Genomic DNA, 20,546 nt, shown 5'->3' on the forward strand with positions numbered 1-20,546 from the left:
CAGCCAAAGAGCCTCGAATGGCTCGTCTCAGGTAAGATGCACATCTTTTAGTTACATATTTGCCTCTGTTGTACCGATGTTTTGTTCTCAAATAGAAAATTGTATCACATCAAACCCTAAAACCTGGTATAGCATGATATAACTCTACAAGGCAAAGTAAAAACTGTGGGTTTTTAAATGTTAGACATTACTATTTCCAGTTCTCTCCCCTCTTAAAGTTTTAACTTGTTCCAGTGTTGCTTTTACTTCAAACTGGGGGTTAAAACATAGACGTGTCATATGCTGAAAAAGTCTTAAGTTTGCTCTGAATCAAACCTGTAATATTTTTACAGCTTTGTTTGTTTTGAACTGACTGTTTCATGGAATTTATCTTAAACATCAGGCCCCCTGGCAAATCATTTTCCTGACCAAGGTCCTGGTGACGCAATCGCCTACAGTACCCATCATGCAGCTGTGTCACTGCAGCTTAGAATGTGATTAATCCCCTGTATGTCATGTCTACTCTGCTATTCATTTCAGCAAAAGTGCCTGTCGCTGTGCAGGTTGAGCCCTTGACTGGAATTACACTGCGATTGTTTCCTCTCTGGCCAGTCCCACTTTGATAACCCCCTGCAGCCTGGGATTGGCAGTTCATAAATCTCAGGTGTGGAAACTAATCCGTTGGCTAATGCAGCACCCAGTGGTGCCACCATGGCCTCACTCAGAGGAGGGAGAAACCTGAGTGAGGCACAGAAACCCATCTCCTTCACTGTCCACAGTTTGATGGCCCCCACTCACAAAAACAGAGCAGGCTGTAAATAACCACTGCTGTTCACATGTATGTCCTCATGGAGCCCAGGCCAGGCTGTAGACCTTTATTTTGGTTATTAACATGTATTCATCAACTGTTTTCAATATGAAATCTTCCATATGTGTCTGTCTTGTTTTTTCTTTCACCTTTCTCTGCAGCATCAGTGAACCCTCCCTTCTCAGCTCCCATGAGTATGTCCTGTTTGAGGGATTCTCCCGCAGTCGTCGCTCCAGGGTTGTACAAAAGCGACCACCACCACTTCCTTCCTTTTCCAGGTCATCAGCCATTCTCCCCCACAGGACCTTCCACCAATCTGGCACCAGCCAGTCCCATAAACAGCAGAACCAGCAGCAGGTCCAAAGCTGCAGCAGACAGGCCTATATTCACTTCTCCCAGGGCATCCAGCCGAGTTCCAAGCCAAGACCAGTGAGATGCCATTCACACAACCCAGGCCAGAGCAGGGAGATAGGTGACCTCCGACCTTTAGTGAAAGAGTGTCATAACTCTCTGTCCCAGGGTGAGACTTTGTCTGTGATTGGGAAGCCGTGCCTTCAGAGCTGCACTCAGCGCCCTGCTCTGGCTGCTGCTGCTGCTGGTCCAGCCCGCACTCAGCTTCATGTGTTTCTGCCCACTGAGGCAGAGGGCGAGGAGGCGGACAGTGAGTCTGTGGATGAAGGCTTCATGGATGAGCTGGACAGTAAGATAACCTCTCTGACGCTTCAGCATAGAGCACCAAAGACAGTTATATGACTTCCAAGAGCAGATTACTCCCCTGTTGTCACACTAAATGTTGGACAAATAGCCTTATCCACATTGTTTTGTGTGTTTTGGGTCTGGGACTGTTTTTATGAAATGGTCATTGGATTCCTTTGTTCGAATTATTGGAGATGTTAAAGTTACTGCAAACAACTGTACTTTAAATAAATGGGTCCAGATTTGTGGTTTCAACAACAATGCATGCACAAAGCCAGGATTATAAAGAAAGGTTTTTCCAAGTTGAGTCTGCATGTTCTCCCTGTGCTTGTGTGGGTTTTCTCCAGGTACTCTGGTTTCCTCCCACAGTCCAAAAACATGTATGTCAGGTTGATTGGTGACTCTAAACTGCCCATAGGAGTGAGTGTGAGTGTGTGAGGTTGTTTGTCTATATGTGGCCCTGTGATGGACTGGTGACCTGTCCAGGGTGGACCCCTGCCTTTCACCCAAAGAGAGCTGGGAAAGGCTCCAGCAGATCCCGGTTAAGGAATAAGCGGGAATAGAAAATGGATGGATGGATGGTTTTTCCAAGTTTGATGTGGAAGACCTTGACTGACCTGTAGAGTTCCCCAACCCCATAACCTTTGGGATGGAGTGAAAGTCAGACTGTGAACCAGATATTATTTGCTGCATCAGCATTGGACCTTGTTGAACCATAGCGAATCCCTGCAGTCAGGGTCCAAAATCTGATAAAAACCTTCCTAGAAGACTGGGAAAGGACACGGTTTTGAAATGAATTGTTGAATCTTATGTAGGTATAATGTGTGAGTGTCTATTTACTTTTGGCCACATAGTGTATGTCTTTAAAATGATAAATGTACTGACAAAACTGGTCTAGCATTTTTGTGGAACTAATGAAGGAACATGGAAGGCATTCAGAATAAAAAGCTTTTTAAAATTAATTCTTTATAAATATGACCCATGTTGAAAGTCAAAACTCAGTTGTTGATATCTTAAAGTAGTTTTCCCATTCGAGTTAATGAGCAGTTCTTACTAGTCAAAATGTCATTACAGAAACAGACACCTTAAATGTGGGTCCTGTTAAAACAGCCTGCTATAAGGTGCAGTACTCACGCTACATCAGAGGGGGCGACAGTGAGAACCTGGCGTTTGATGACTGCAGAAAAACACACAGAAGAAGATAAGACGCACTGCAACAAGCAACACTGGCTGCAAATACACAACGAGGGGAACGTATTTAAAAGTGTGTTTCTGCTGTGGGATCTATTTTAAATGCATTGAGTCCGACCCTGTTTGCAAAACCTAAGGGTCAGCGTTTCGGAGCGAACATGGCGGCTACGGAAACTGGCGATGGACACCGACGTCTGGCCACCAATCAAGACTCGCCTGTCCAAGTCGCTGGCGCGGTAATTTTCTGCACGTTGTTGTGATAAAAGCCTCCTTATAGCGCTTCTACTTGTAAACCTCGGCGTGTTTTGGCTTAGCGTGACTCCAACGAGGGTATTGATGTAATTAGCACAGGGGCTAGTTGTGCGTGTGCGTGGATTTACCTACATATTAAAGGCTAGCTAACACCAGCCAGCTAGCTAGCAGAAACACATTTGTAAGCAGCTAGCTAGCGTTAGCTTAGCATTGTTTTCTTGTTTACATTTTGAATAGTCAACAAGTCCAATGAGGCCACTCAGACGGGAGTAATGAAGTCACGCCTTTCATTTCTCACGCTAATTTTAAGCGGTAGCTGTTTTAGCTAAGCTAGCTGTGTTTACATCGCAGGAGCAGTGTTGTTTCACAAACAAGGGAGTTAAACTTGTTATGTCGTGTTTGTTTGGTTAAAACAGCAAAATAACACTGAGGTGGCAGCGTAGCGTTGTATTTTCCTAACCCGTGTTTGCTGTGGCTGTTCAGTGCATGTTGGCTCTGGTCACATTTACACCAGCTTCATTGTAAAGTTGTGTACAGTTTCTTCACCACATGGACACCCAACATGAGGAGCATTAGACGAGTCCTTCCTGTAGAAATACACGCCTGATTTTTTTCTAGTGGTGGTATAGATACCAAAACTATGACTTCGACACCACGGAAAAAACCTAAACCATCAGGAGAAAGTAAAGACTTACTATTTTTATGTCAGTCTCCAAAGGTTTCCTGCATGATCTGTTCTACTAGACTTAGTTTTTGTTTCTAATGAAGTGTCAGGGGAGAGTATTGTTCAGCAGGTTTTATTTTGTCTACACCAAGAGAATATACTGACAGGATAAAACTGATACCAGCAAAAGACACAACTGTCTTCATAGTATTATTACAAAAAACAAAACGAGGGCAGGAAAATTTCCACCAAATAGTCATTAGACGAGAAACATTATAAACACCCAGCTGTGATTTAGCAGTGATTTATTTTTCTTGATTGCTGCTTTATTATTGAGGGGAAATAAGGCAGAGGTCACTTTGATTAACATCAATAATGTAAATTATAATACTTAGTATGAAAGGGCAGTTGTAGATAAAATTTCAAATGTAATTTTTCATATGACTAACTTTTAAATATACAATATTGTTCAAAATAATTGCAGTACAATGTGACTAACCAGAATAACCCAGGTTTTTAGTATATTTTTTTATTGCTACATGGCAAACAAGTTACCAGTAGGTGCAGTAGATTCTCAGAAAACAAACAAGACCCAGCATTCACGATATGCACGCTCTTAAGGCTGTGCAATTGGGCAATTAGTTGAAAGGGGTGTGTTCAAAAAAAATAGCCATGTGGCAATCAATCAGTGAGGTCATCAATATTGTGAAAAAACAGATGTGAATCAGGTGGCCCCTATTTAAGGATGAAGCCAGTCACTTGTTGAACATGCATTTGAAAGCCTGAGGAAAATGGGTCGTTCAAGACATTGTTCAGAAGAGCAGCGTACTTTGATTAAAAAGTTGATTGGAGAGGGGAAAACCTATAAAGAGGTGCAAAAAATTATAGGCTGTTCAGCTAAAATGATCTCCAATGCCTTAAAATGGAGGGCAAAACCAGAGAGACGTGGAAGAAAACGGAAGACAACCATCAAAATGGATCGAAGAATAACCAGAAAGGCAAAGGCTCAGCCAATGATCAGCTCCAGGATGATCAAAGACAGTCTGGAGTTACCTGTAAGTACTGTGACAGAAGACGACTGTGTGAAGCTAATCTATTTTCAAGAATCCCCCGCAAAGTCCCTCTGTTAAAAAAAAAAAAGGCATGTGCAGAAGAGGTTACAATTTGCTAAAGAACACATCAACTGGCCTAAAGAGAAATGGAGGATCATTTTGTGGACTGATGAGAGTAAAATTGTTCTTTTTGGGTCCAAGGGCCATAGACAGTTTGTGAGATGACCCTCAAACTCTGAATTCAAGCCACAGTACACAGTGAAGACAGTGAAGCATGGTATGGGCATGATATGGGCATGTTTCTCCTACTACGGTGTTGGGCCTATTTATCACATACCAGGGATCATGGATCAGTTTGCATATGTCAAAATACTTGAAGAGGTCAGGTTGCCTTATGCTGAAGAGGACATGCCCTTGAAATGGTTGTTTCAACAAGACAATGACCCCAAACACACTAGTAAACGAGCAAAGTCTTGGTTCCAAACCAACAAAATTAATGTTATGGAGTGGCCAGTCCAACACCCGGACCTTAATCCAATCGAGAACTTGTCGGGTGATATCGAAAATGCTGTTTCTGAAGCAAAACCAAGAAATGTAAATGAATTGTGGAATGTTGTTAAAGAATCATGGAGTGGAATAACAGCTGAAAGGTGCCACAAGCTGGTTGACTCCATGCCACACAGATGTGAAGCAGTTATGAAAAAACTGTGGTCATACAACTAATATTAGTTCAGTGATTTGCAGGATTGCTAAAGACACAAAAACATTTGCACAAAATAGTTTTGAGTTTGTACAGTCAACGGCAAACACTATTTTTTTGAACACACCCCTTTCAACTAATTGCCCAATTGTACAGCCTTAAGAGCGTGCATATCATGAATGCTGGGTCTTGTTTGTTTTCTGAGAACAAAACGGACTGTTTTCTGTTTCTACTGCACCTACTGGTAACTTGTTTGCCATGTAGCAATAAAAAATATACTAAAAACCTGGATTATTCTGGTTAGTCACATTGTACTGCTTTTATTTTGAACAATACTGTATGTTGTTTTTTTTTTTTTTTTTTTAAATAAGAAAACAAAACCTGAGAAGTTTTTGTGTTTTGGAACAAGTACATTGAAATTCCAGTTTCCAGCTATTATTTGGGGTCTCACAACTGTTGACAAATTATGGATTTTGTTTAAATGAAAACTTCAGAAACATGAAAAACCTAAAATATTGGTTCACTTTAGTCTTTAAAGCCAGTCTGTCTGTGTCCATTTATTATGTTATTTATTGTTGTACACAGTTAACAGAAAAGGCAGACGGAGAGTCCATGGAAGCTGTTTTAGAAGCAGAAACATCAGTGGAAGTTGGAGACTCGGAGGTTGTTCATAGATCTCCCCCTAGACTTTTTGAACATGGAGAGGACGACAGTGTTGCTGCTGAAAAGGAAATGGAAAGTGAAAACGGTGAACATATGGAAAAAGAGGCAACTGCGTCCCATTCTCCCACATCTGCATCTTCAGAGTCATCTTCCTCCACTAAACAGACGGTCGGCACCTCAGGGTCTGAAAAAGAGACTACTAAGGTGAAACCTGAGGGAGAGTTATTAAAAGAATTAAAAGAAGAAAATGTTGCAGCAAAGGATAACATCTTAGAGGAAAGTCCTAAAGAAGCAGTTGTGAGTGCAAACACAGATATAGACACAGCTTCTGATTGCAAGGAGAAGGTGGACACGGGATTTGACACTAACAACATCGTTTCAGAGCAGGTAAAGGAGTCTCGTGAGTGTAGACCAGTTTACACAGCTGACGACCTCGATGAGATGATGGATATTGGCACAGTGGATCAGATGGAGCAAGAAGCTCACATGAAAGAGGAGGAGTCAAACTGTTTGATGGATGCAGAAATCATCCACTCACCTGTTGTTTCAAATACAGGTAAAACAAGCTCTGCTTTATGTTACTGTGGCTTTAGCTTTAGTAATAAAAGGTCATAATAGTTGATAGAGCTGAAACATTTAGTAGATAATTGACTAGTTGGTTGACAAAATCTGCAAGTGTATTTATTATAGAATAAAGTCTTGAAAGAAATTTTTTATATAAAAAAGGGTCAAGGTTTTTTTTTTTTTTTTTTTTTTTCTCATTCATGTTGATGTAAACTTAATTTTTTAAATGTTGAGTGGACACATCTGTTGAAGGTCCATCTCCAGAAGGGCTGTTCTGTAACATCCCATTCATTTCTGTATTACTCGCAGTCTCAGCGGCAGAGGACAGTAACTCTATTGGGAGGGAAAGTGATGTGAAACCCACAGAGGAGGACGTTAAAATGGCTTTACATTTGTTGCAGCCCAGCTCGTCTCCATCGTCTGAACCCACAGCCAGCACAGGTAATGAAGTGTATGTGAATGGAATTGGATAAAAAAAGAGATTAGCACTGATAATTTTCTGCATGTATTTAGTTACTTAATCCACAACCAATTCACTGTGTTGCTCATGTTTCTTTAGGAACGGACAGCTCGTCGCTAGAAACCTTGATGAATGGGATAAAAGTATTTAAGCTATCGATACCAAAATTAGACACTGTAAGTATACAGAAGAAAATCTGCTTCATGGTGTAAATGAAAACATTTTTTGGGGCTCATGCTGTTTGTTCCTGCATTATCCATGCAGCACGTATTCATTTGATTTTCCATTTAAAAAAAGAGTAAACTAAAAAAATAATAAATCTAAAATAGTGTTTGTTACGTGTCAGATGAAGTCTTGGACAAAAGCATGAGAGGAGACATCCTGTATAGGAGAGATATTTATAAGCTGATAAAGTGCAGTCACAAGCTTGTTTATTCAACACACCCATTGTAAACAAACAAAATGATAGTGGCATAGTTCAATTCAATTCAATTCAATTTTATTTGTATAGCGCCAAATCACAATACAAATCATCTCAAGGCACTTTACAAAAACTAAAACTAAAAACCCAACAATTCCCTTATGAGCAAGCACTTGGTGACAGTGGAGAGAAAAAACTCCCTTTAACGGAAGAAAAAAAAACCTCCAGCAGAACCGGGCTCAGTTTGGGCGGCCATCTGCCTCGACCGGTTGGGGTGAGTGGATAGAGCAGAGAGAAAAGAACAGCAACAATAAACAACAAATAGACACTGCAAGTTGGTGGGGCCAATAACTGCACATCAGCGATAAACAGCTCCAGGACCAGGGACACCTGCAGAAGGTACAGAGAGAGAGAGAGAGGGAGAGGGAGAGAGAGCACAAGGTTAGTAACATTCAATGGTGGAATATACATGAGGTGGGAGAGAAGGGGGTGGGGGGTGGGTTAGGGTAGGGGAGCTCAGTGCACCGATGGTCCTCGGGCAGTCTAGGCCTATAGCAGCATAACTAACTAAGGGATGGTTCAGGGTTGCCTGAAGCCAGCCCTAACTATATGCTTTGTCAAAGAGGAATAGTAATGACATCGCCAGGCATCTGTCACTAAACGCCAGTTTGGAGTCCAATCAGTGAGACAAAAAGGTACGTGTGGTATAGAGCTAGCTTCACTTATAAAAACACTCCAATAGTTTTGGTTTGTTATTCACAAGCAGCATCAGCTGATGTGAGCCATTCCTCGCAAAAAAGAGATTTCAGAAGGCCTTCGATCAAGAGTTGTTGATTTGCATACAGCTGGAAAGGCTTACAGAGTCATCTCAAAGACTTTAGATATTCATCAGACCACCGTTAGAAGACACTGGTCTGTAAGTGGAGATGATTTGGTACTGTGACTACTCTCTGTAGAAGTGGGCGCTCAGCCAAGTTCCCTCCAAAGACACAATGCACAATCCTCACTGAGGTAAAAAAAACAAAAGTAGAGTAATAGCTAAAGACTTGAAAGATTCATCTGACCTAGTTCACATCGCAAAACATCAAGCAGGCCTGCTATCCATGACAAGGCACCACAGAAGAAGCCACTGCTCTCCCAAAAAACGCTGCAGCATGTCAGCAGTTTGCCAAAGAGCAACTTGACACTCCACAGCACTACAGGTGAAATATCCTGTGGGCAGATGAACTGAAGGCAGAATTGTTTATTACAAACACACAGCACTATGAATTACGTAAAAGAGAACCTCTTACCGCTATCATCACAACAGTGAAGTGCAGTGGAAGGAGCATCATGAAAGATCATGACTGTCTGGGTTTCGTCAGCTTAGAAATATTGTGTATGTTGATATTTGTGACTTTGTGCAGAAGATAAAACAATATTTTTCCTTTTTTTTCCCCCATGCTGTAGGAGAAAGTTCCAGCTGCAACTAGGCCAATCAAGTTGCCTCCTTCACCACCTTTGGTCAAGGTAAAGGATGAGCCTGAAGATGAGGAGTACGACCAGGCTCTAATGTCTTCCACGTCCACAGCGAGTGTGAAGGATGAGCCTAATACTGCCAAGGTCGGTCACACTCCCCTTTTTGTGGCAAAGTGAAGCATCATTTAGCAAAACGTTGGTCAAGAACACTTTATTTCTGCTGCTGCGCTCATAACTTTGCTGCCCCCAAAATGCAGTGTCAGAGTATTAAGACACTGTTAAGTTGTTTTGGTGTCAACGGAGCCAGGAAGCTCATGGATTTCTGACTCAACCAATGTCACAAATTTTATTGCAGTATGTTTTGTTTTTATAGGTTCTATGCAGATCATGGTTGATCCTCTGCCTCAGGTGGAGTTTTGACCTACAAAAACACGTGAAGAAGAATAGGCAGAGTTAAAGAAGCTGATTTTAATTTTATTTTTTGTTAATTAGTGAAAGGTTTTGTAGCTCTAAAAAAGACAGTTTTGGAATTAAACACTTTCTGTCAGGATTCAAAGGCTTCAGAGTCTCTGGACTTCACTGACTTCTGTCTCTTGTTTACAGGAGGACTTGAAGATTGGATCTGTCTTCTCTGTCACTCCTGAAAGTCAGACGATGCCCATCGTTAACCCTTCATCTTTGCAAATGTCCTGTTCCCACTGCAAGAAGAGCCTGATGAAAGGACAGACAGCTTTCCAGAGGAAAGGCTCGATGGCACTCTTCTGCTCCACCAGCTGCCTCACATCGTCTCTGCCAACAGTCAAAGGAGTCGCTAAGATCTGCCACAACTGCCATAAGTCAGTCTGATAAAATAATGTTGTTTTCAAAAGACGTTTACATTACATGCTTTATTTTTTGGGGTCCAGGTGGTTCAGCCTCTCACACCTCTCACTTCTACCTTACACCAAACAACTGAGTTCCATATTTTCGTGTATACGTCTGTTTGGACAGTTAATAGAAAGCCAAGTAATTGAATGGATACCTGTAGATAGACTTCATTTTGTTTTTGATCTTGTCTGTCATTATTCTCTCAGGTTGATATTTCGGCCTCAGGATGTCATCCTGGCTCCAGATGGTAAAGGAGCCATGAAGAATTTCTGCAGCCAGAACTGCCTGACCTCCTTCAACTATAAGGAAAATGCTTCCAACTACAGGAAAACTGCCTCTGCAAAAAAACAACAACCAATAGCACCACAGCCCCTCTGCAGCATGTGCACCAGATACTGCGCTGTAAGAGAGAACAGAGCTGCATTGAACAATTATTATTATTAATAACTTGATTTCTCTAATGACATGTCAGGAAACAGTGAAAAATCCTGCTTCTAAATCTGCAGCAGTCAGGAAACATCTACAGATGTTTTTTGTCTGACCAACACTTTAAAACATGACATTGACAACAATACAAAACAAAAGCAGAAAATTCTCCCATGAGAGAAGCTGGAACCAGACGATATTTGGATTTTCTTTGGCTGAAATTGTTACACAGTCATTAAAGTACATTCTGCTTTGCTTTCTGTTGAATGACGAATCTGGAAATCAGCTAAAGTTTATCTTGTTACGTTACATTAAAGTTGTCCTGTAAAACTGCATGTCACCGCACACAGAAGTGATAGACACAGGCTGTTAACTCTGTCATTCTTTAGAGCAAACATGAGGTGACCCTGAGCGGCGCTGTCCACAAGCTCTGCAGCGACGCCTGCTTTAACCGTTTCCGCACAGTGAACAACCTGTCGATGGCTGGATGTGCCAACTGCGCCTCCTTCAACCACAACAAACCGCTGATGCTGAAGATGGAAGAGGGCAACAAAACTCTGTGCAGCACAGAGTGTCTGACCAAGTACAAAGAGGTATGAAAATCCAAAGGAAACAGGGATTTGTTTGGGTCAGACTGGTGGCGATGATGGTCGTAAAGCATAAAGATATACAACCAAAAAAAAAAGTTTCATTCACAGACTGTCTAAAAAGGAAAAGGGAAATTTGTTATTGTGGTTCAATTTCTGTGTTTTTTTTCTATTACAGAAAACAGAGTCAATGCAGCCTTGTACGATGTGTCGCACTACCCGTTCGCTCCCAGAGATGGTTGACAATAAAAACAGCGATGACTCTGTGAACCTGTTCTGCAGCAGCAGCTGTTTGATGGCGTTCAAGGTTCAGACTGTCAGTGCATCAGGTACCAGCAGAAAGCCTGCATGAAGATTTTATGATGGCCGTTCACTCTCGACCAAGTTTCTCTAATAAAACGACTTTTTTTTTTTTTTTCAACAGGTGCTCGATTGAATTGTGATAGTTGTGGGAAAAACACAATACCGGCCTACCATCTGGCCATGTCAGATACCTCCATCAGGAACTTCTGCACACTACCATGTGTTATGGCTTTTCAGGTAGACAGGTTTATAAACTAGATTTAAAGTGCCAAATAAAGACTTCAAAGACAATACATTTGAGTTATTTAAAACTATTTAGCAGGGGAAAATACTGCTGTATTGCAATACAAACGTTTAATTGATTTTAACTATCCATTCTACTAATTTTTGTCAAGAATTCTTAAAGTACAAGATCTCTGTAATATGTTTGTGGGTCGAGGCTTTCAAAACTGTTATAGCTGCTTTTTGATTTCCACAAATGGAAGTCTGCAGCATCTGCGGTGTGACCGCTGTTTCTCACTCACAACTCTATTTTTTTTGTGCTGCAGGAAAGGTTCAAGAAATCTCAGAAACAGGTGAATGTTTTCACTAAGTTGCCAGTAGGATCCACACAAATCCAGGCCAGTCCTCCCCAGCCTCAACCAGATGTGTCCAAAGGCCCGCCCAAGTTGAACTGCTTGCAGTGCAACCGCAACATAATCTCCAAACCTGAACTCATCCAGATCACGGTAAAACAGATCATAAAGATATCCATGTTCTACCAAGGAGTATTCTCTAAACAGCCACTGTTTAGCTTTCGTTTTAGTCTGGAGGGTTGGGAGGATGTGATGTATGCACTGACTTTTCAGATTTATTTGTGGCAACTGTGTGTGCAGGACAAGATGGTTTTTGTGTGCAGTGTTAATTGTTCTCACGAGTTCAAGAAGGACCACTGCATCACGAGCCTGTGTGAATACTGTAAGATCGAAAAGATCACCAGAGACGCCAAGAGGATTAACAACAAAGACTGCTACTTCTGCAGCGACGGTAAGGAGATGGATGGAGCTTGAGTTGCTTAGTTTGGTTTAATTCAAAGGTACATACAAAAGCATCTGGAGCGACCTAAGTCACGAAACATTTGAATAAATAATGAAATATTGTGACCTGGAGCCTCTCCTCTCCCTTCTCTCAGGTTGTAAACTCCTGTTTAGACACGACCTGACTAAGAACTGGGGGAAACACTGTCACTCCTGCGTTTACTGTCACTGTGTCTCAAAGAAGCTGGTGACAGCACAGTACGGAGGGTCGACGGAGGAGTTCTGCTCTGAGGAGTGCAGGTCCAAATACACTATGCTCTTCTGCCATGTAAGGAAGCCTCAGTGCAGCTGCTGAAGTCATACGGTCAACATGAAAAGCCCCGAGTTGAACATTTGCTCACTGTTTTTCTCAGGTTGCTAAGTGTGACACCTGTGGACGCAAAGGGAAACTGAAGCAGAGTCTTCCCATGCTGGGGGGGGTCAAACACTTCTGTGATCTGTACTGTCTGCTACAGTTCTGCAGTGATAAAGTGGCCACGCAGGGCGATGTCTTAAAAGGTGTGTATTTCAGGTTTTAATCCCCTGTGTTGGGGCTTGAACCTTGTCTGAATGACAGCACAGACAAACTAGCTAAACAAGATTCTGGATTCACAGACATTTGGAAAAAAAAAAAAAAAAACAACAGAAAAATCAGCAGACTCATCTTTTAAGTTCAGGAGGATACACAAATGGAAATGATTCCCACTCTGAGCTGACTGCTTATGTCTTTCCTGATATTTTTGTCTTGGCCCTGCAGGTAAAGAGGAGCCCACTCCTGTCATCGCCAACGTTGTCTCGCTCGCAGCCCCTCCAACAGGAAACTCCACCATTTCTGGCAAAACTGCACAGCAAAGTACAAAACCAAAGCGCGCACACAAATTTTTCTATGCCGGATCTTACACATATGTGAAAGAAGGGAATGTTGCATCACTTTCAGACCCTTGTCAGAGTTGATTGTGAAGGTTTCTCTTTGTCTCCACAGGCACGATCTCCAATGTTCAATCAAAGAACTCTGGACATGTAAGTCGGAGTATGTTTTGTGTCAAATTAGACAGTAAATACTCATAGGTGACAAATGAAAGGAAACGCACATTAAGAAGTGGAGAGACATTACAAATGTGGGTGTGCAGTTGTAGAGTTGTAGTTAAGCAAACAAGGCTAGAAAGATTATTAGTGTTGGACCTTTCTGTGACAGCAGGTCACTGAATATTTTAGCTGGTCAAATCTGCATCGATCAGTGACTGATTCTCTCTTAGTCTCTAAACACATTTTCAGACCTGGATCTTTTGGTGATGTTGACAGGTCAGTTCTTCATAGGTACCTGCTTGTGAGCATCTCTGCTCCAGCTGCCATAACCTCATTGCTATTAAGCTTTTATAGCAATGTTTTGAAAATGATTAATTCCTGAGTTGTTTTATTTTTTGTTGTTTTTGTGTCTTTCAGATCAGTATTCAGACAGAAACAGTGAAACCTCATCCTCCTTCTGCACCAAAAATCCTGAAGAACAAGGCTCTGCTGTGTAGACCGCTGGTCCAAAACAAAGGGGTCTCCTGTAAAACGCAGACAGCTGAGGTCGAGGCACAGACAGGTGAAACAACACCCACTTCTGTGCCTCATTCAGTTCGTTTTTTTTTTTTTTGTTTGTTTTTTTTTGTTTTTACAATGTCACAAATCACAAAATTGCCTAAATTGAGTTTACAGATTTGTCTGTTGGCCAGTAAAAGTATGTGTGTTGTTTAAGAGAGGATGCCATTGCACTTCTGTTTCTTTCTGTTTCTCTGTATAGATGAGCTCTTTCCTAAAGTTGTGGTCCTGCCCGTCCCAGTGCCTGTGTATGTTCCTGTACCCATGAGCATGTACAGCCAGTGTGCCCCGAAACCTGTGGGCCTGCCTATTCCGGTACGTCAAACTCAGCACCCACCTCTGATCCTGAATCATTTCTGTAGTTCTTTCATCTACGACTAATTTTTCTGGTTTTCACCATTATGGCCTTTGTACTCTCATTGAGCCTCATATAACTGCAGTTGGCAGCAGTGAATGTTTTAACAGACACCGATAGGGCAGCTGTTATCAAAGCACCTAAACTGTAGTGTGTTCTTAGTGAAGTCAGATCAATAAATACTTCATTTGTTCCCGTGTAGACATTTGTTTTGGACTTCACACTGCAGTTCCACTGTCAAGTAAAATAAATTTAAAAAAAAATAGACATCATGAAATGAAGTGTAGACTTTCATACTCTGAATGTTAAACATTCATATTTTCATACATCCTTTGTCCTTATTAAGTTCCTGTTCATATGCTGTTATTTCCTTGATTTGTCTGTCACAGCTGCCTGTGCCCATGTTCCTCCCTGTGACAATGGACAGTGCCGAACGCATCATAGAGACCATCCAGGACATCAAGGAAAAGATCCCGTCAGACCCCTTTGAGGCCGAGCTCATCCTCATGGCTGAGATGGTGGCAGAGCAAGATGAGAAGAATGAGAAACTAGAGCGACCAAAGGAGAAAGTGGTGGAGAAGGACAGGGAGAGACAGGAAGGACTTGGCCCAGAGGGTAAGATTTAAAGAATAGACTTAACTAGACAAACTGTGAAGAATCAGTGCAGGGCTGATAAACATAGTGGATCTGTGAGTTGTCTGTGCTGCATGTGTCCACTTTACTCTTTCAGTGTTATCTCCCAAAACTATTTTAATGTTGTGTGTTAAAATAGGGTTAAAGACTGCACTGGTTAAACTCTTCCTCTCATGTCTACAGATCATGCCAGTAACTATAGTGACGACTTGGATACAGATGACTTGGCGAGTTTCCTCAACAACTGGGAAGATGCCTCCTCTGACGCAGGTCTGAAGTTGCCCAGTCGACCGGACACCCACGAGAAGCTCAACCAGATTCTAGATGTTCCTGTGGACGTGCCCACTGAGCCCTACTCCGAGCCCCCACCTCCAGCTTTGCCTGCCATGGACATTGAGGCTGACTTTACTGTCGGTGAGAAGATCACATTTACAAGTTGAAAACTCACCAACATTTGTCTGGTGTAATGGAAAAATGATTTTTACTTGTATTTACAGTGTTTGACTCATTTCGTGAAGACTCTACACGTGCAGTTTTATGTTTTTCATGTCTCTGTTTTACTAAGCATATGCATAAGTGTCCTTACGATCGTATTCTCAAGGTTGTGTTTGTAGCTACGTACCAATGCTTGAAGAAGTATTTGTGTTCCCCAGTAATTGCCTGGGGAACTGGGTGTCAGTTTCTCTCTCATGTTTCATGTGTGATGATCATCAGAATCTCTGGAGAGGATGGCCCAGCTGAGAGAGCAATCCCTGCAACCTCCGAGCCCTCCACCTGCTGCTCCCCGACGGCGTCAGGCTCACAGGAAGGCCAGAGAAAAGAGGGTAACTATTCTAGTGATGGATTTAGTAATCGTACAGATACTGTTCTGGTTTTCTAAAGCTAAAATGTGCTGGAGACAAGAACATGTTGGATTTTCACAGTCAGTCTCTTTGTCTACTTTATTCAAGGGCCGGAAGTCACAGCGGGCGTCTAAAGCAGCGGAAGCAGTGTCTCAGAAAGACTCTACCAACAAGGTGGCAGCTGTAGACATCCCAAAACTGAAGAGCGAATATGGAGTTGATGCCTGGAAGCGATGGATCCAGTGGAGGCAAACTCAGCCAAACCTGGAGAAGCCGCGTATCCGTTGTAAGTCTGGATATCGATGTAATACAACTACTAAAGCTGATCTTGGTAGTTCCTCTACTTGATCTGTGACTGTGGTTTTCCTGACTTTCATAATACCATCTGCTGGGTGGTTTTATCCTGCACAGCTGATTTTGATTTTGAAGGAAATTAAATCCTTAAAATCCGACCTCTGCAGAACCACAGGGAACTTTGCTGAAGAAATGTGGTGTTTGATTCATCCTTTGCAGCTGTTTGATTTGGATGCCTCTGCAAGTGTTAGTGACAGACCAAAGCTTTTATGCATCAGTTTTTCCTTGGTATAGGAGATGAAGTCCAGTGAAATTTCATTTACCAAAGTAACGTACTTGTAAACCATAAAGGTCAAAAACATTGAACAGACTTTGTGTGACTTTGTCCCCTGGTGTTTTAGATTGAGCTGTTTCTGAAGGTTTGAAAACTGCACAGATCCTTACTGTGTGTATTAAAACACACCTGTGGACAGATCTTAACCTGTCATTACTCTGTCTTCCACCTCAGCACGTCCCATGGAGCTAAAGGAGGACGTTCTTCGCTGCACCACTGCTGAGCTGAGTTACGGCCTCTGCTGCTTCATCAATGAGGTTAAGCGACCAAATGGAGAGCCATACTCCCCCGACAGCCTGTTCTACCTCTGCCTGGGCATCCAACAGGCAAGATAAGCTCATTTTTTTCTGCACAGGCACTTCACATAGAACAGGTAGAACCAAGATATTTTGTATAAACGTGCATAAGCTTAACCACTATGGAAAGAGGAATATAGTATAACATCCTTTAACAAACCCTAACCAAAGACACCACACTGTAACTCAGCCTTGTCACTAGTTCCCAGTATTTCAGTAGTGAAAGAAATGGGAGGTAAATAATTACTCAAGATAACTGTGGAACCATTTGTCTTGCTGTAGTACCTGTTTGACAACGGTCGCGTGGAGAACATATTCATGGATCGCTTCTACAGCAAGTTCTCCACCGAGTTCACCAACAAGCTGAGATGTTTCAAACCATCAGTCACAGCCAGTGGTGAGTTATCGTTCACCTTCTTATCCTGCAGTGCTTTTGTTTGTTCCTGTCACATGTCTCAGCTCTCTGTTCTCTTCCACAGGTTATGTCCATTCCCGTGTGGAGGAGGAGTTTCTGTGGGACTGTAAACAGTTGGGGGCGTACTCCCCCATAGTCCTTCTCAACACTCTGCTCTTCTTCTGCTGCAAATACTTCGGCTTCACCACGGTGGAGCAGCACCGCCAGCTGTCCTTTGCCCACGTCATGCGCTGCACCAAAACCAACCCAAACAACACCAAGACCACCTTCCTGCGCTTCTACCCGCCCATATCCATAAATGAGGCAGAGTCAGGTACCATTGTGGCTGATGGTTAGATCTGTGTAAAATCTGCAATATTTGAGCCACCACCCCTTTGTTCCTTAAACAAAACAAGTTAGCATGAAAACCACAGGGTGTCCGCGGATCCTTAAAAAGTCTTAGTCTTAAATTCCATATTATAAAACTAAGGCCTTAATTAGCATTAAAATGTCTTAAATTCACGTTTCAAAGGTCTTAAAATGAAATCTAAGAACGAAATAGGCGGAACCAACTAAAATACACGTTTGAGGGGAGTTTATTTAACACATGCTTTCTGGCAGCTGCGTAAACTACGGGAAAGTTTCAGCATTAGTCTTTTGCTGTGGGTAAATATAAATTTAATGACAATTGGTTACCCTAATTTTGCGCCGTGGTTAAGTCCAGTTAGTGGCAACGTGTTCGAGGTCCGGTGCAGGCTGTGCAAAAAAATTTTAAACTCGGAACAATGGGTATGAAAGCTGTGGAGACCCACATGCGGTGTAAATAAGGCAAAGCGGCTGCGCAACCCTGTCGGAAAAGACCTGGCATTTTATTTTTGTTTTACTCAATAAATCAAACGGTGTGTAAACAGTTTATATCAATAAACAGTGTGTTATGGTAATTGATTGTATTGTGGGATGTTTTATTTTATTTCTACAAAATTGGTCTTAAATTTCTCTCAGCGTGGTATTAAAAAGGTCTTAAAGTCTTTAATCTAGCTCTTAGAAACCTGCAGATACCCTGAACCAGCACCACCTGTAATACACACATGCAGCAGCTACACTTTCTAAAATAAATCTACAACAAACTGTGAAAAGTATAGGTATTAGAAATAGTGTAAAAGTGTGTGTGTGTGTGTGTGTGTGTGTCCTCAGATCCAGAGGTTCCAGCCAAGAGGCGTAAAGATGAGGAGAGCAAAGAGGACATCCTGGAGATGATGGAGAACACACAGAATCCTCTCCGCTGTCCAGTCCAACTCTACGAATTTTACCTCTCCAAGTGGTGAGTGCACTACAACACTGAACTGTCTTCTCTTCTGTGAACCCATTCATACATAGGGCGGCAGTTATAAAAGATTCATTAGTAAGATACTTACACTCCCCCTATAATTATTGCTTTTATCTGAGGTTAATGTTTCTGCTGATCTGAGCTTTCTGCTGTTTCTGTATTCAACACCTTTGTTATATTGAAGATTACTTCATGCTGCATATTATTGCTTTCCTGACATTTTATGGTCAGGTGCCTCACTGAAAGTTTTTACCTTTACTGAAGTGATTTTGTTTCTATCAGGAATCTATGACTACAGTTACTTTTGTTCCTACACTTTTTTAAACCTCCAGGTCATCATGTTGACATTAATAATTGTTCTCCCTCCAGCTCAGAGTCAGTCAAACAGCGCACCAACCTGTTCTACCTTCACCCCGAGCGCTGCTGTGTTCCCAACAGCCCCCTGTGGTTCTCGTCCACCCCTTTGGACGACAGCACCATGGAAGCCATGCTCATCCGTATCCTCACCGTCAGGGAGCTGCATCTCAGGACAAGGACGGAGGGAGAGACGAAGCAGCGGACACGTGAAGAAGACCCATCATTTATACCTGATGGACATGAGGAGGACTCGGAGTGATTCGAACAGAAGTGACCTTTTACTGTTGTAAATGTTTGTAGATTAACCAAACATTCAGTGAATACACTTAATACAAAAATGGACAGAATAAATCTTTCAAATACATACTGTAAGTACAATGTGCAGAACTGCAGAAAGTCACAAACATCATGTTAATCAGGATCTGTTGGTCATCAAACAGTGTATGGTAGCTTGGATTTGGAAATATAGATACAAGACATTTCAGTAGATGATACATCTGCTAAATGATTGCTTCTCATGGATAATGCTTCTTTTGATTGTCTCCATGTGATGATATTCATTGGATTCCTGTTCAAATAGAATTTTCTGCGAAAAATCTTTATCCTTGGAATGATGGAGACAGTGAAGAGTTGGAGAGCTACAATAAAAAAAAGTTTTTTTTTTCATCCAGACCTCTGATGTAGATATTTATCACCAACCATTGCTGAGTGACAACCTTCTGTGTAGTTGAATTTTACCATCAAAAATTTAGTGTGTCTCAAAAAAAGTCAAAAAGCAAATTCATATTTCCATGCTCAATGTTCATGCACAGTGGCTTATACCCTGAGAGTAGTAGGAAAGTCATTTTTCCAAGTTCACAAACTGAATTGCAACACTTTACACTTTATTACACATTATTACAGATTTACCATATACCAATGTGACACGACAGTGGGTCCTGCTTTTGTAATACCTCATACTTCACAAACTTTTTTTTTTTTTTTTAATATCACATGCCTCTTCAACTTTACTGGGTAAGATGCACAACATAAATTTACACAAAAACTGCTGTTTCATATTTTGTCTTTTTATCTCCATTGTGGAATATTACTTTGAATGTCATGTTTGAGATAACAGTAACCTGTGATTGTTGTATTACATGTTAAAGAATGAAAGTGATTTCATTTTATTTCATCTGTAGACGTTGATCAAATTTTGATGCTACAATTGATGGGATTAAAATTTGTTTGGAATTGATTTTAATACATTTATGAAAATCATCTATGAATATAGTTGATATTTTAAAAAGGCTGTCAACTGTCATGCCATTTGGAAAAAACTGCACAATTATATTTCCCTTGTTGACTGAACGTTATCATGATCACGTCAAGAGTCTTGAGTTGTGCTTTCATTCTAGGCATGCCATTTTATCCAAATTATCTTCTGAGATACTGAGTTTTTGCATAACTATGACCGAGATATAAGAAATACAGTCCTCTGATGTACATCTTGGTTATATTAACCCCAGTCTGTAGAGTAGGGCTGCCAAGGTTCTCTTAAGTATTTTCTATTGTATGTTCTTTTTAAATAAAAGAGTTTCAAAATGTCCATCGGAGGTGGATGTGTGAGTTGAACATATTGAAAGTCTGTCAAGATATAGATATAACCAGAAAAACATATGTAAAATACATATTTTATTAGATAATTATTACTCATACACTGGCATAAAAGCAGGATTTTACTCTTGTATGTGGTTGAGGTGGAGCTAGTTTTTGTCTAGTTGTAAAACTGATCATTGCAGTTACCAAAAGCTAAAAGTGACATAAGAAATACAAGTTATCTACAAAATTCAAAAGTAGTTTAAGAGTTAAGTTTGCAGTATGTACTGTAATAAACGTTGCTTTACCCTGAATTCGAACAAGTAATAAATTACATGATTAAAAATAATCAGTACATGAATACCTGGTCTGTCCAGTTTCATCGTAGCTCCATGTCCCCATAAAC

At 41.3% G+C, this 20,546-nt stretch overlaps 1 protein-coding gene across 3 annotated transcripts; it reads left to right on the plus strand.

Moving 5' to 3' along the window:
• The first annotated feature begins 2,652 nt into the window (after positions 1–2,652).
• zmym4.1 (zinc finger MYM-type containing 4, tandem duplicate 1) lies at positions 2,653–20,150 on the plus strand. 3 transcript variants are annotated; one of them, XM_026300882.2, is made up of 27 exons: positions 2,653–2,910; positions 5,928–6,561; positions 6,879–7,010; positions 7,129–7,205; positions 8,900–9,052; positions 9,512–9,744; positions 9,982–10,177; positions 10,591–10,794; positions 10,967–11,117; positions 11,213–11,328; positions 11,640–11,819; positions 11,967–12,117; positions 12,263–12,435; positions 12,521–12,665; positions 12,904–12,999; positions 13,129–13,166; positions 13,590–13,734; positions 13,933–14,045; positions 14,475–14,700; positions 14,902–15,132; positions 15,433–15,542; positions 15,669–15,846; positions 16,363–16,514; positions 16,767–16,881; positions 16,964–17,212; positions 18,073–18,199; positions 18,575–20,150. In XM_026300882.2, exons 1-27 carry the CDS (start codon positions 2,833–2,835, stop codon positions 18,819–18,821), a joined length of 4,650 nt encoding a protein of 1,549 aa, XP_026156667.1. In that variant the 5' UTR covers positions 2,653–2,832; the 3' UTR covers positions 18,822–20,150. The 3 variants fall into 3 exon arrangements, with proteins under 3 accessions (XP_026156667.1, XP_026156668.1, XP_026156669.1); XM_026300883.1 differs by lacking the exon at positions 2,653–2,910 and adding an exon at positions 4,598–4,645; XM_026300884.1 differs by lacking the exon at positions 2,653–2,910 and having other exon boundaries at positions 6,162–6,302; positions 6,388–6,561.
• The last annotated feature ends 396 nt before the right edge of the window (positions 20,151–20,546 follow it).

Source organism: Mastacembelus armatus, chromosome 11 (genome assembly GCF_900324485.2).
Source record: "Mastacembelus armatus chromosome 11, fMasArm1.2, whole genome shotgun sequence".
Taxonomy (NCBI): domain Eukaryota; kingdom Metazoa; phylum Chordata; class Actinopteri; order Synbranchiformes; family Mastacembelidae; genus Mastacembelus; species Mastacembelus armatus.

Coding starts and splice junctions, on each gene's coding strand:
- zmym4.1 (XM_026300882.2), top strand. CDS start 2,833: ATGGCGGCTACGGAAACTGGCGATGGACACCGACGTCTGGCCACCAAT. Junction 10,178..10,590: donor TGTGCACCAGATACTGCGCT/GTAAGAGAGAAC, acceptor GTCATTCTTTAG/AGCAAACATGAGGTGACCCT. Junction 15,133..15,432: donor TGAGGCTGACTTTACTGTCG/GTGAGAAGATCA, acceptor GATGATCATCAG/AATCTCTGGAGAGGATGGCC.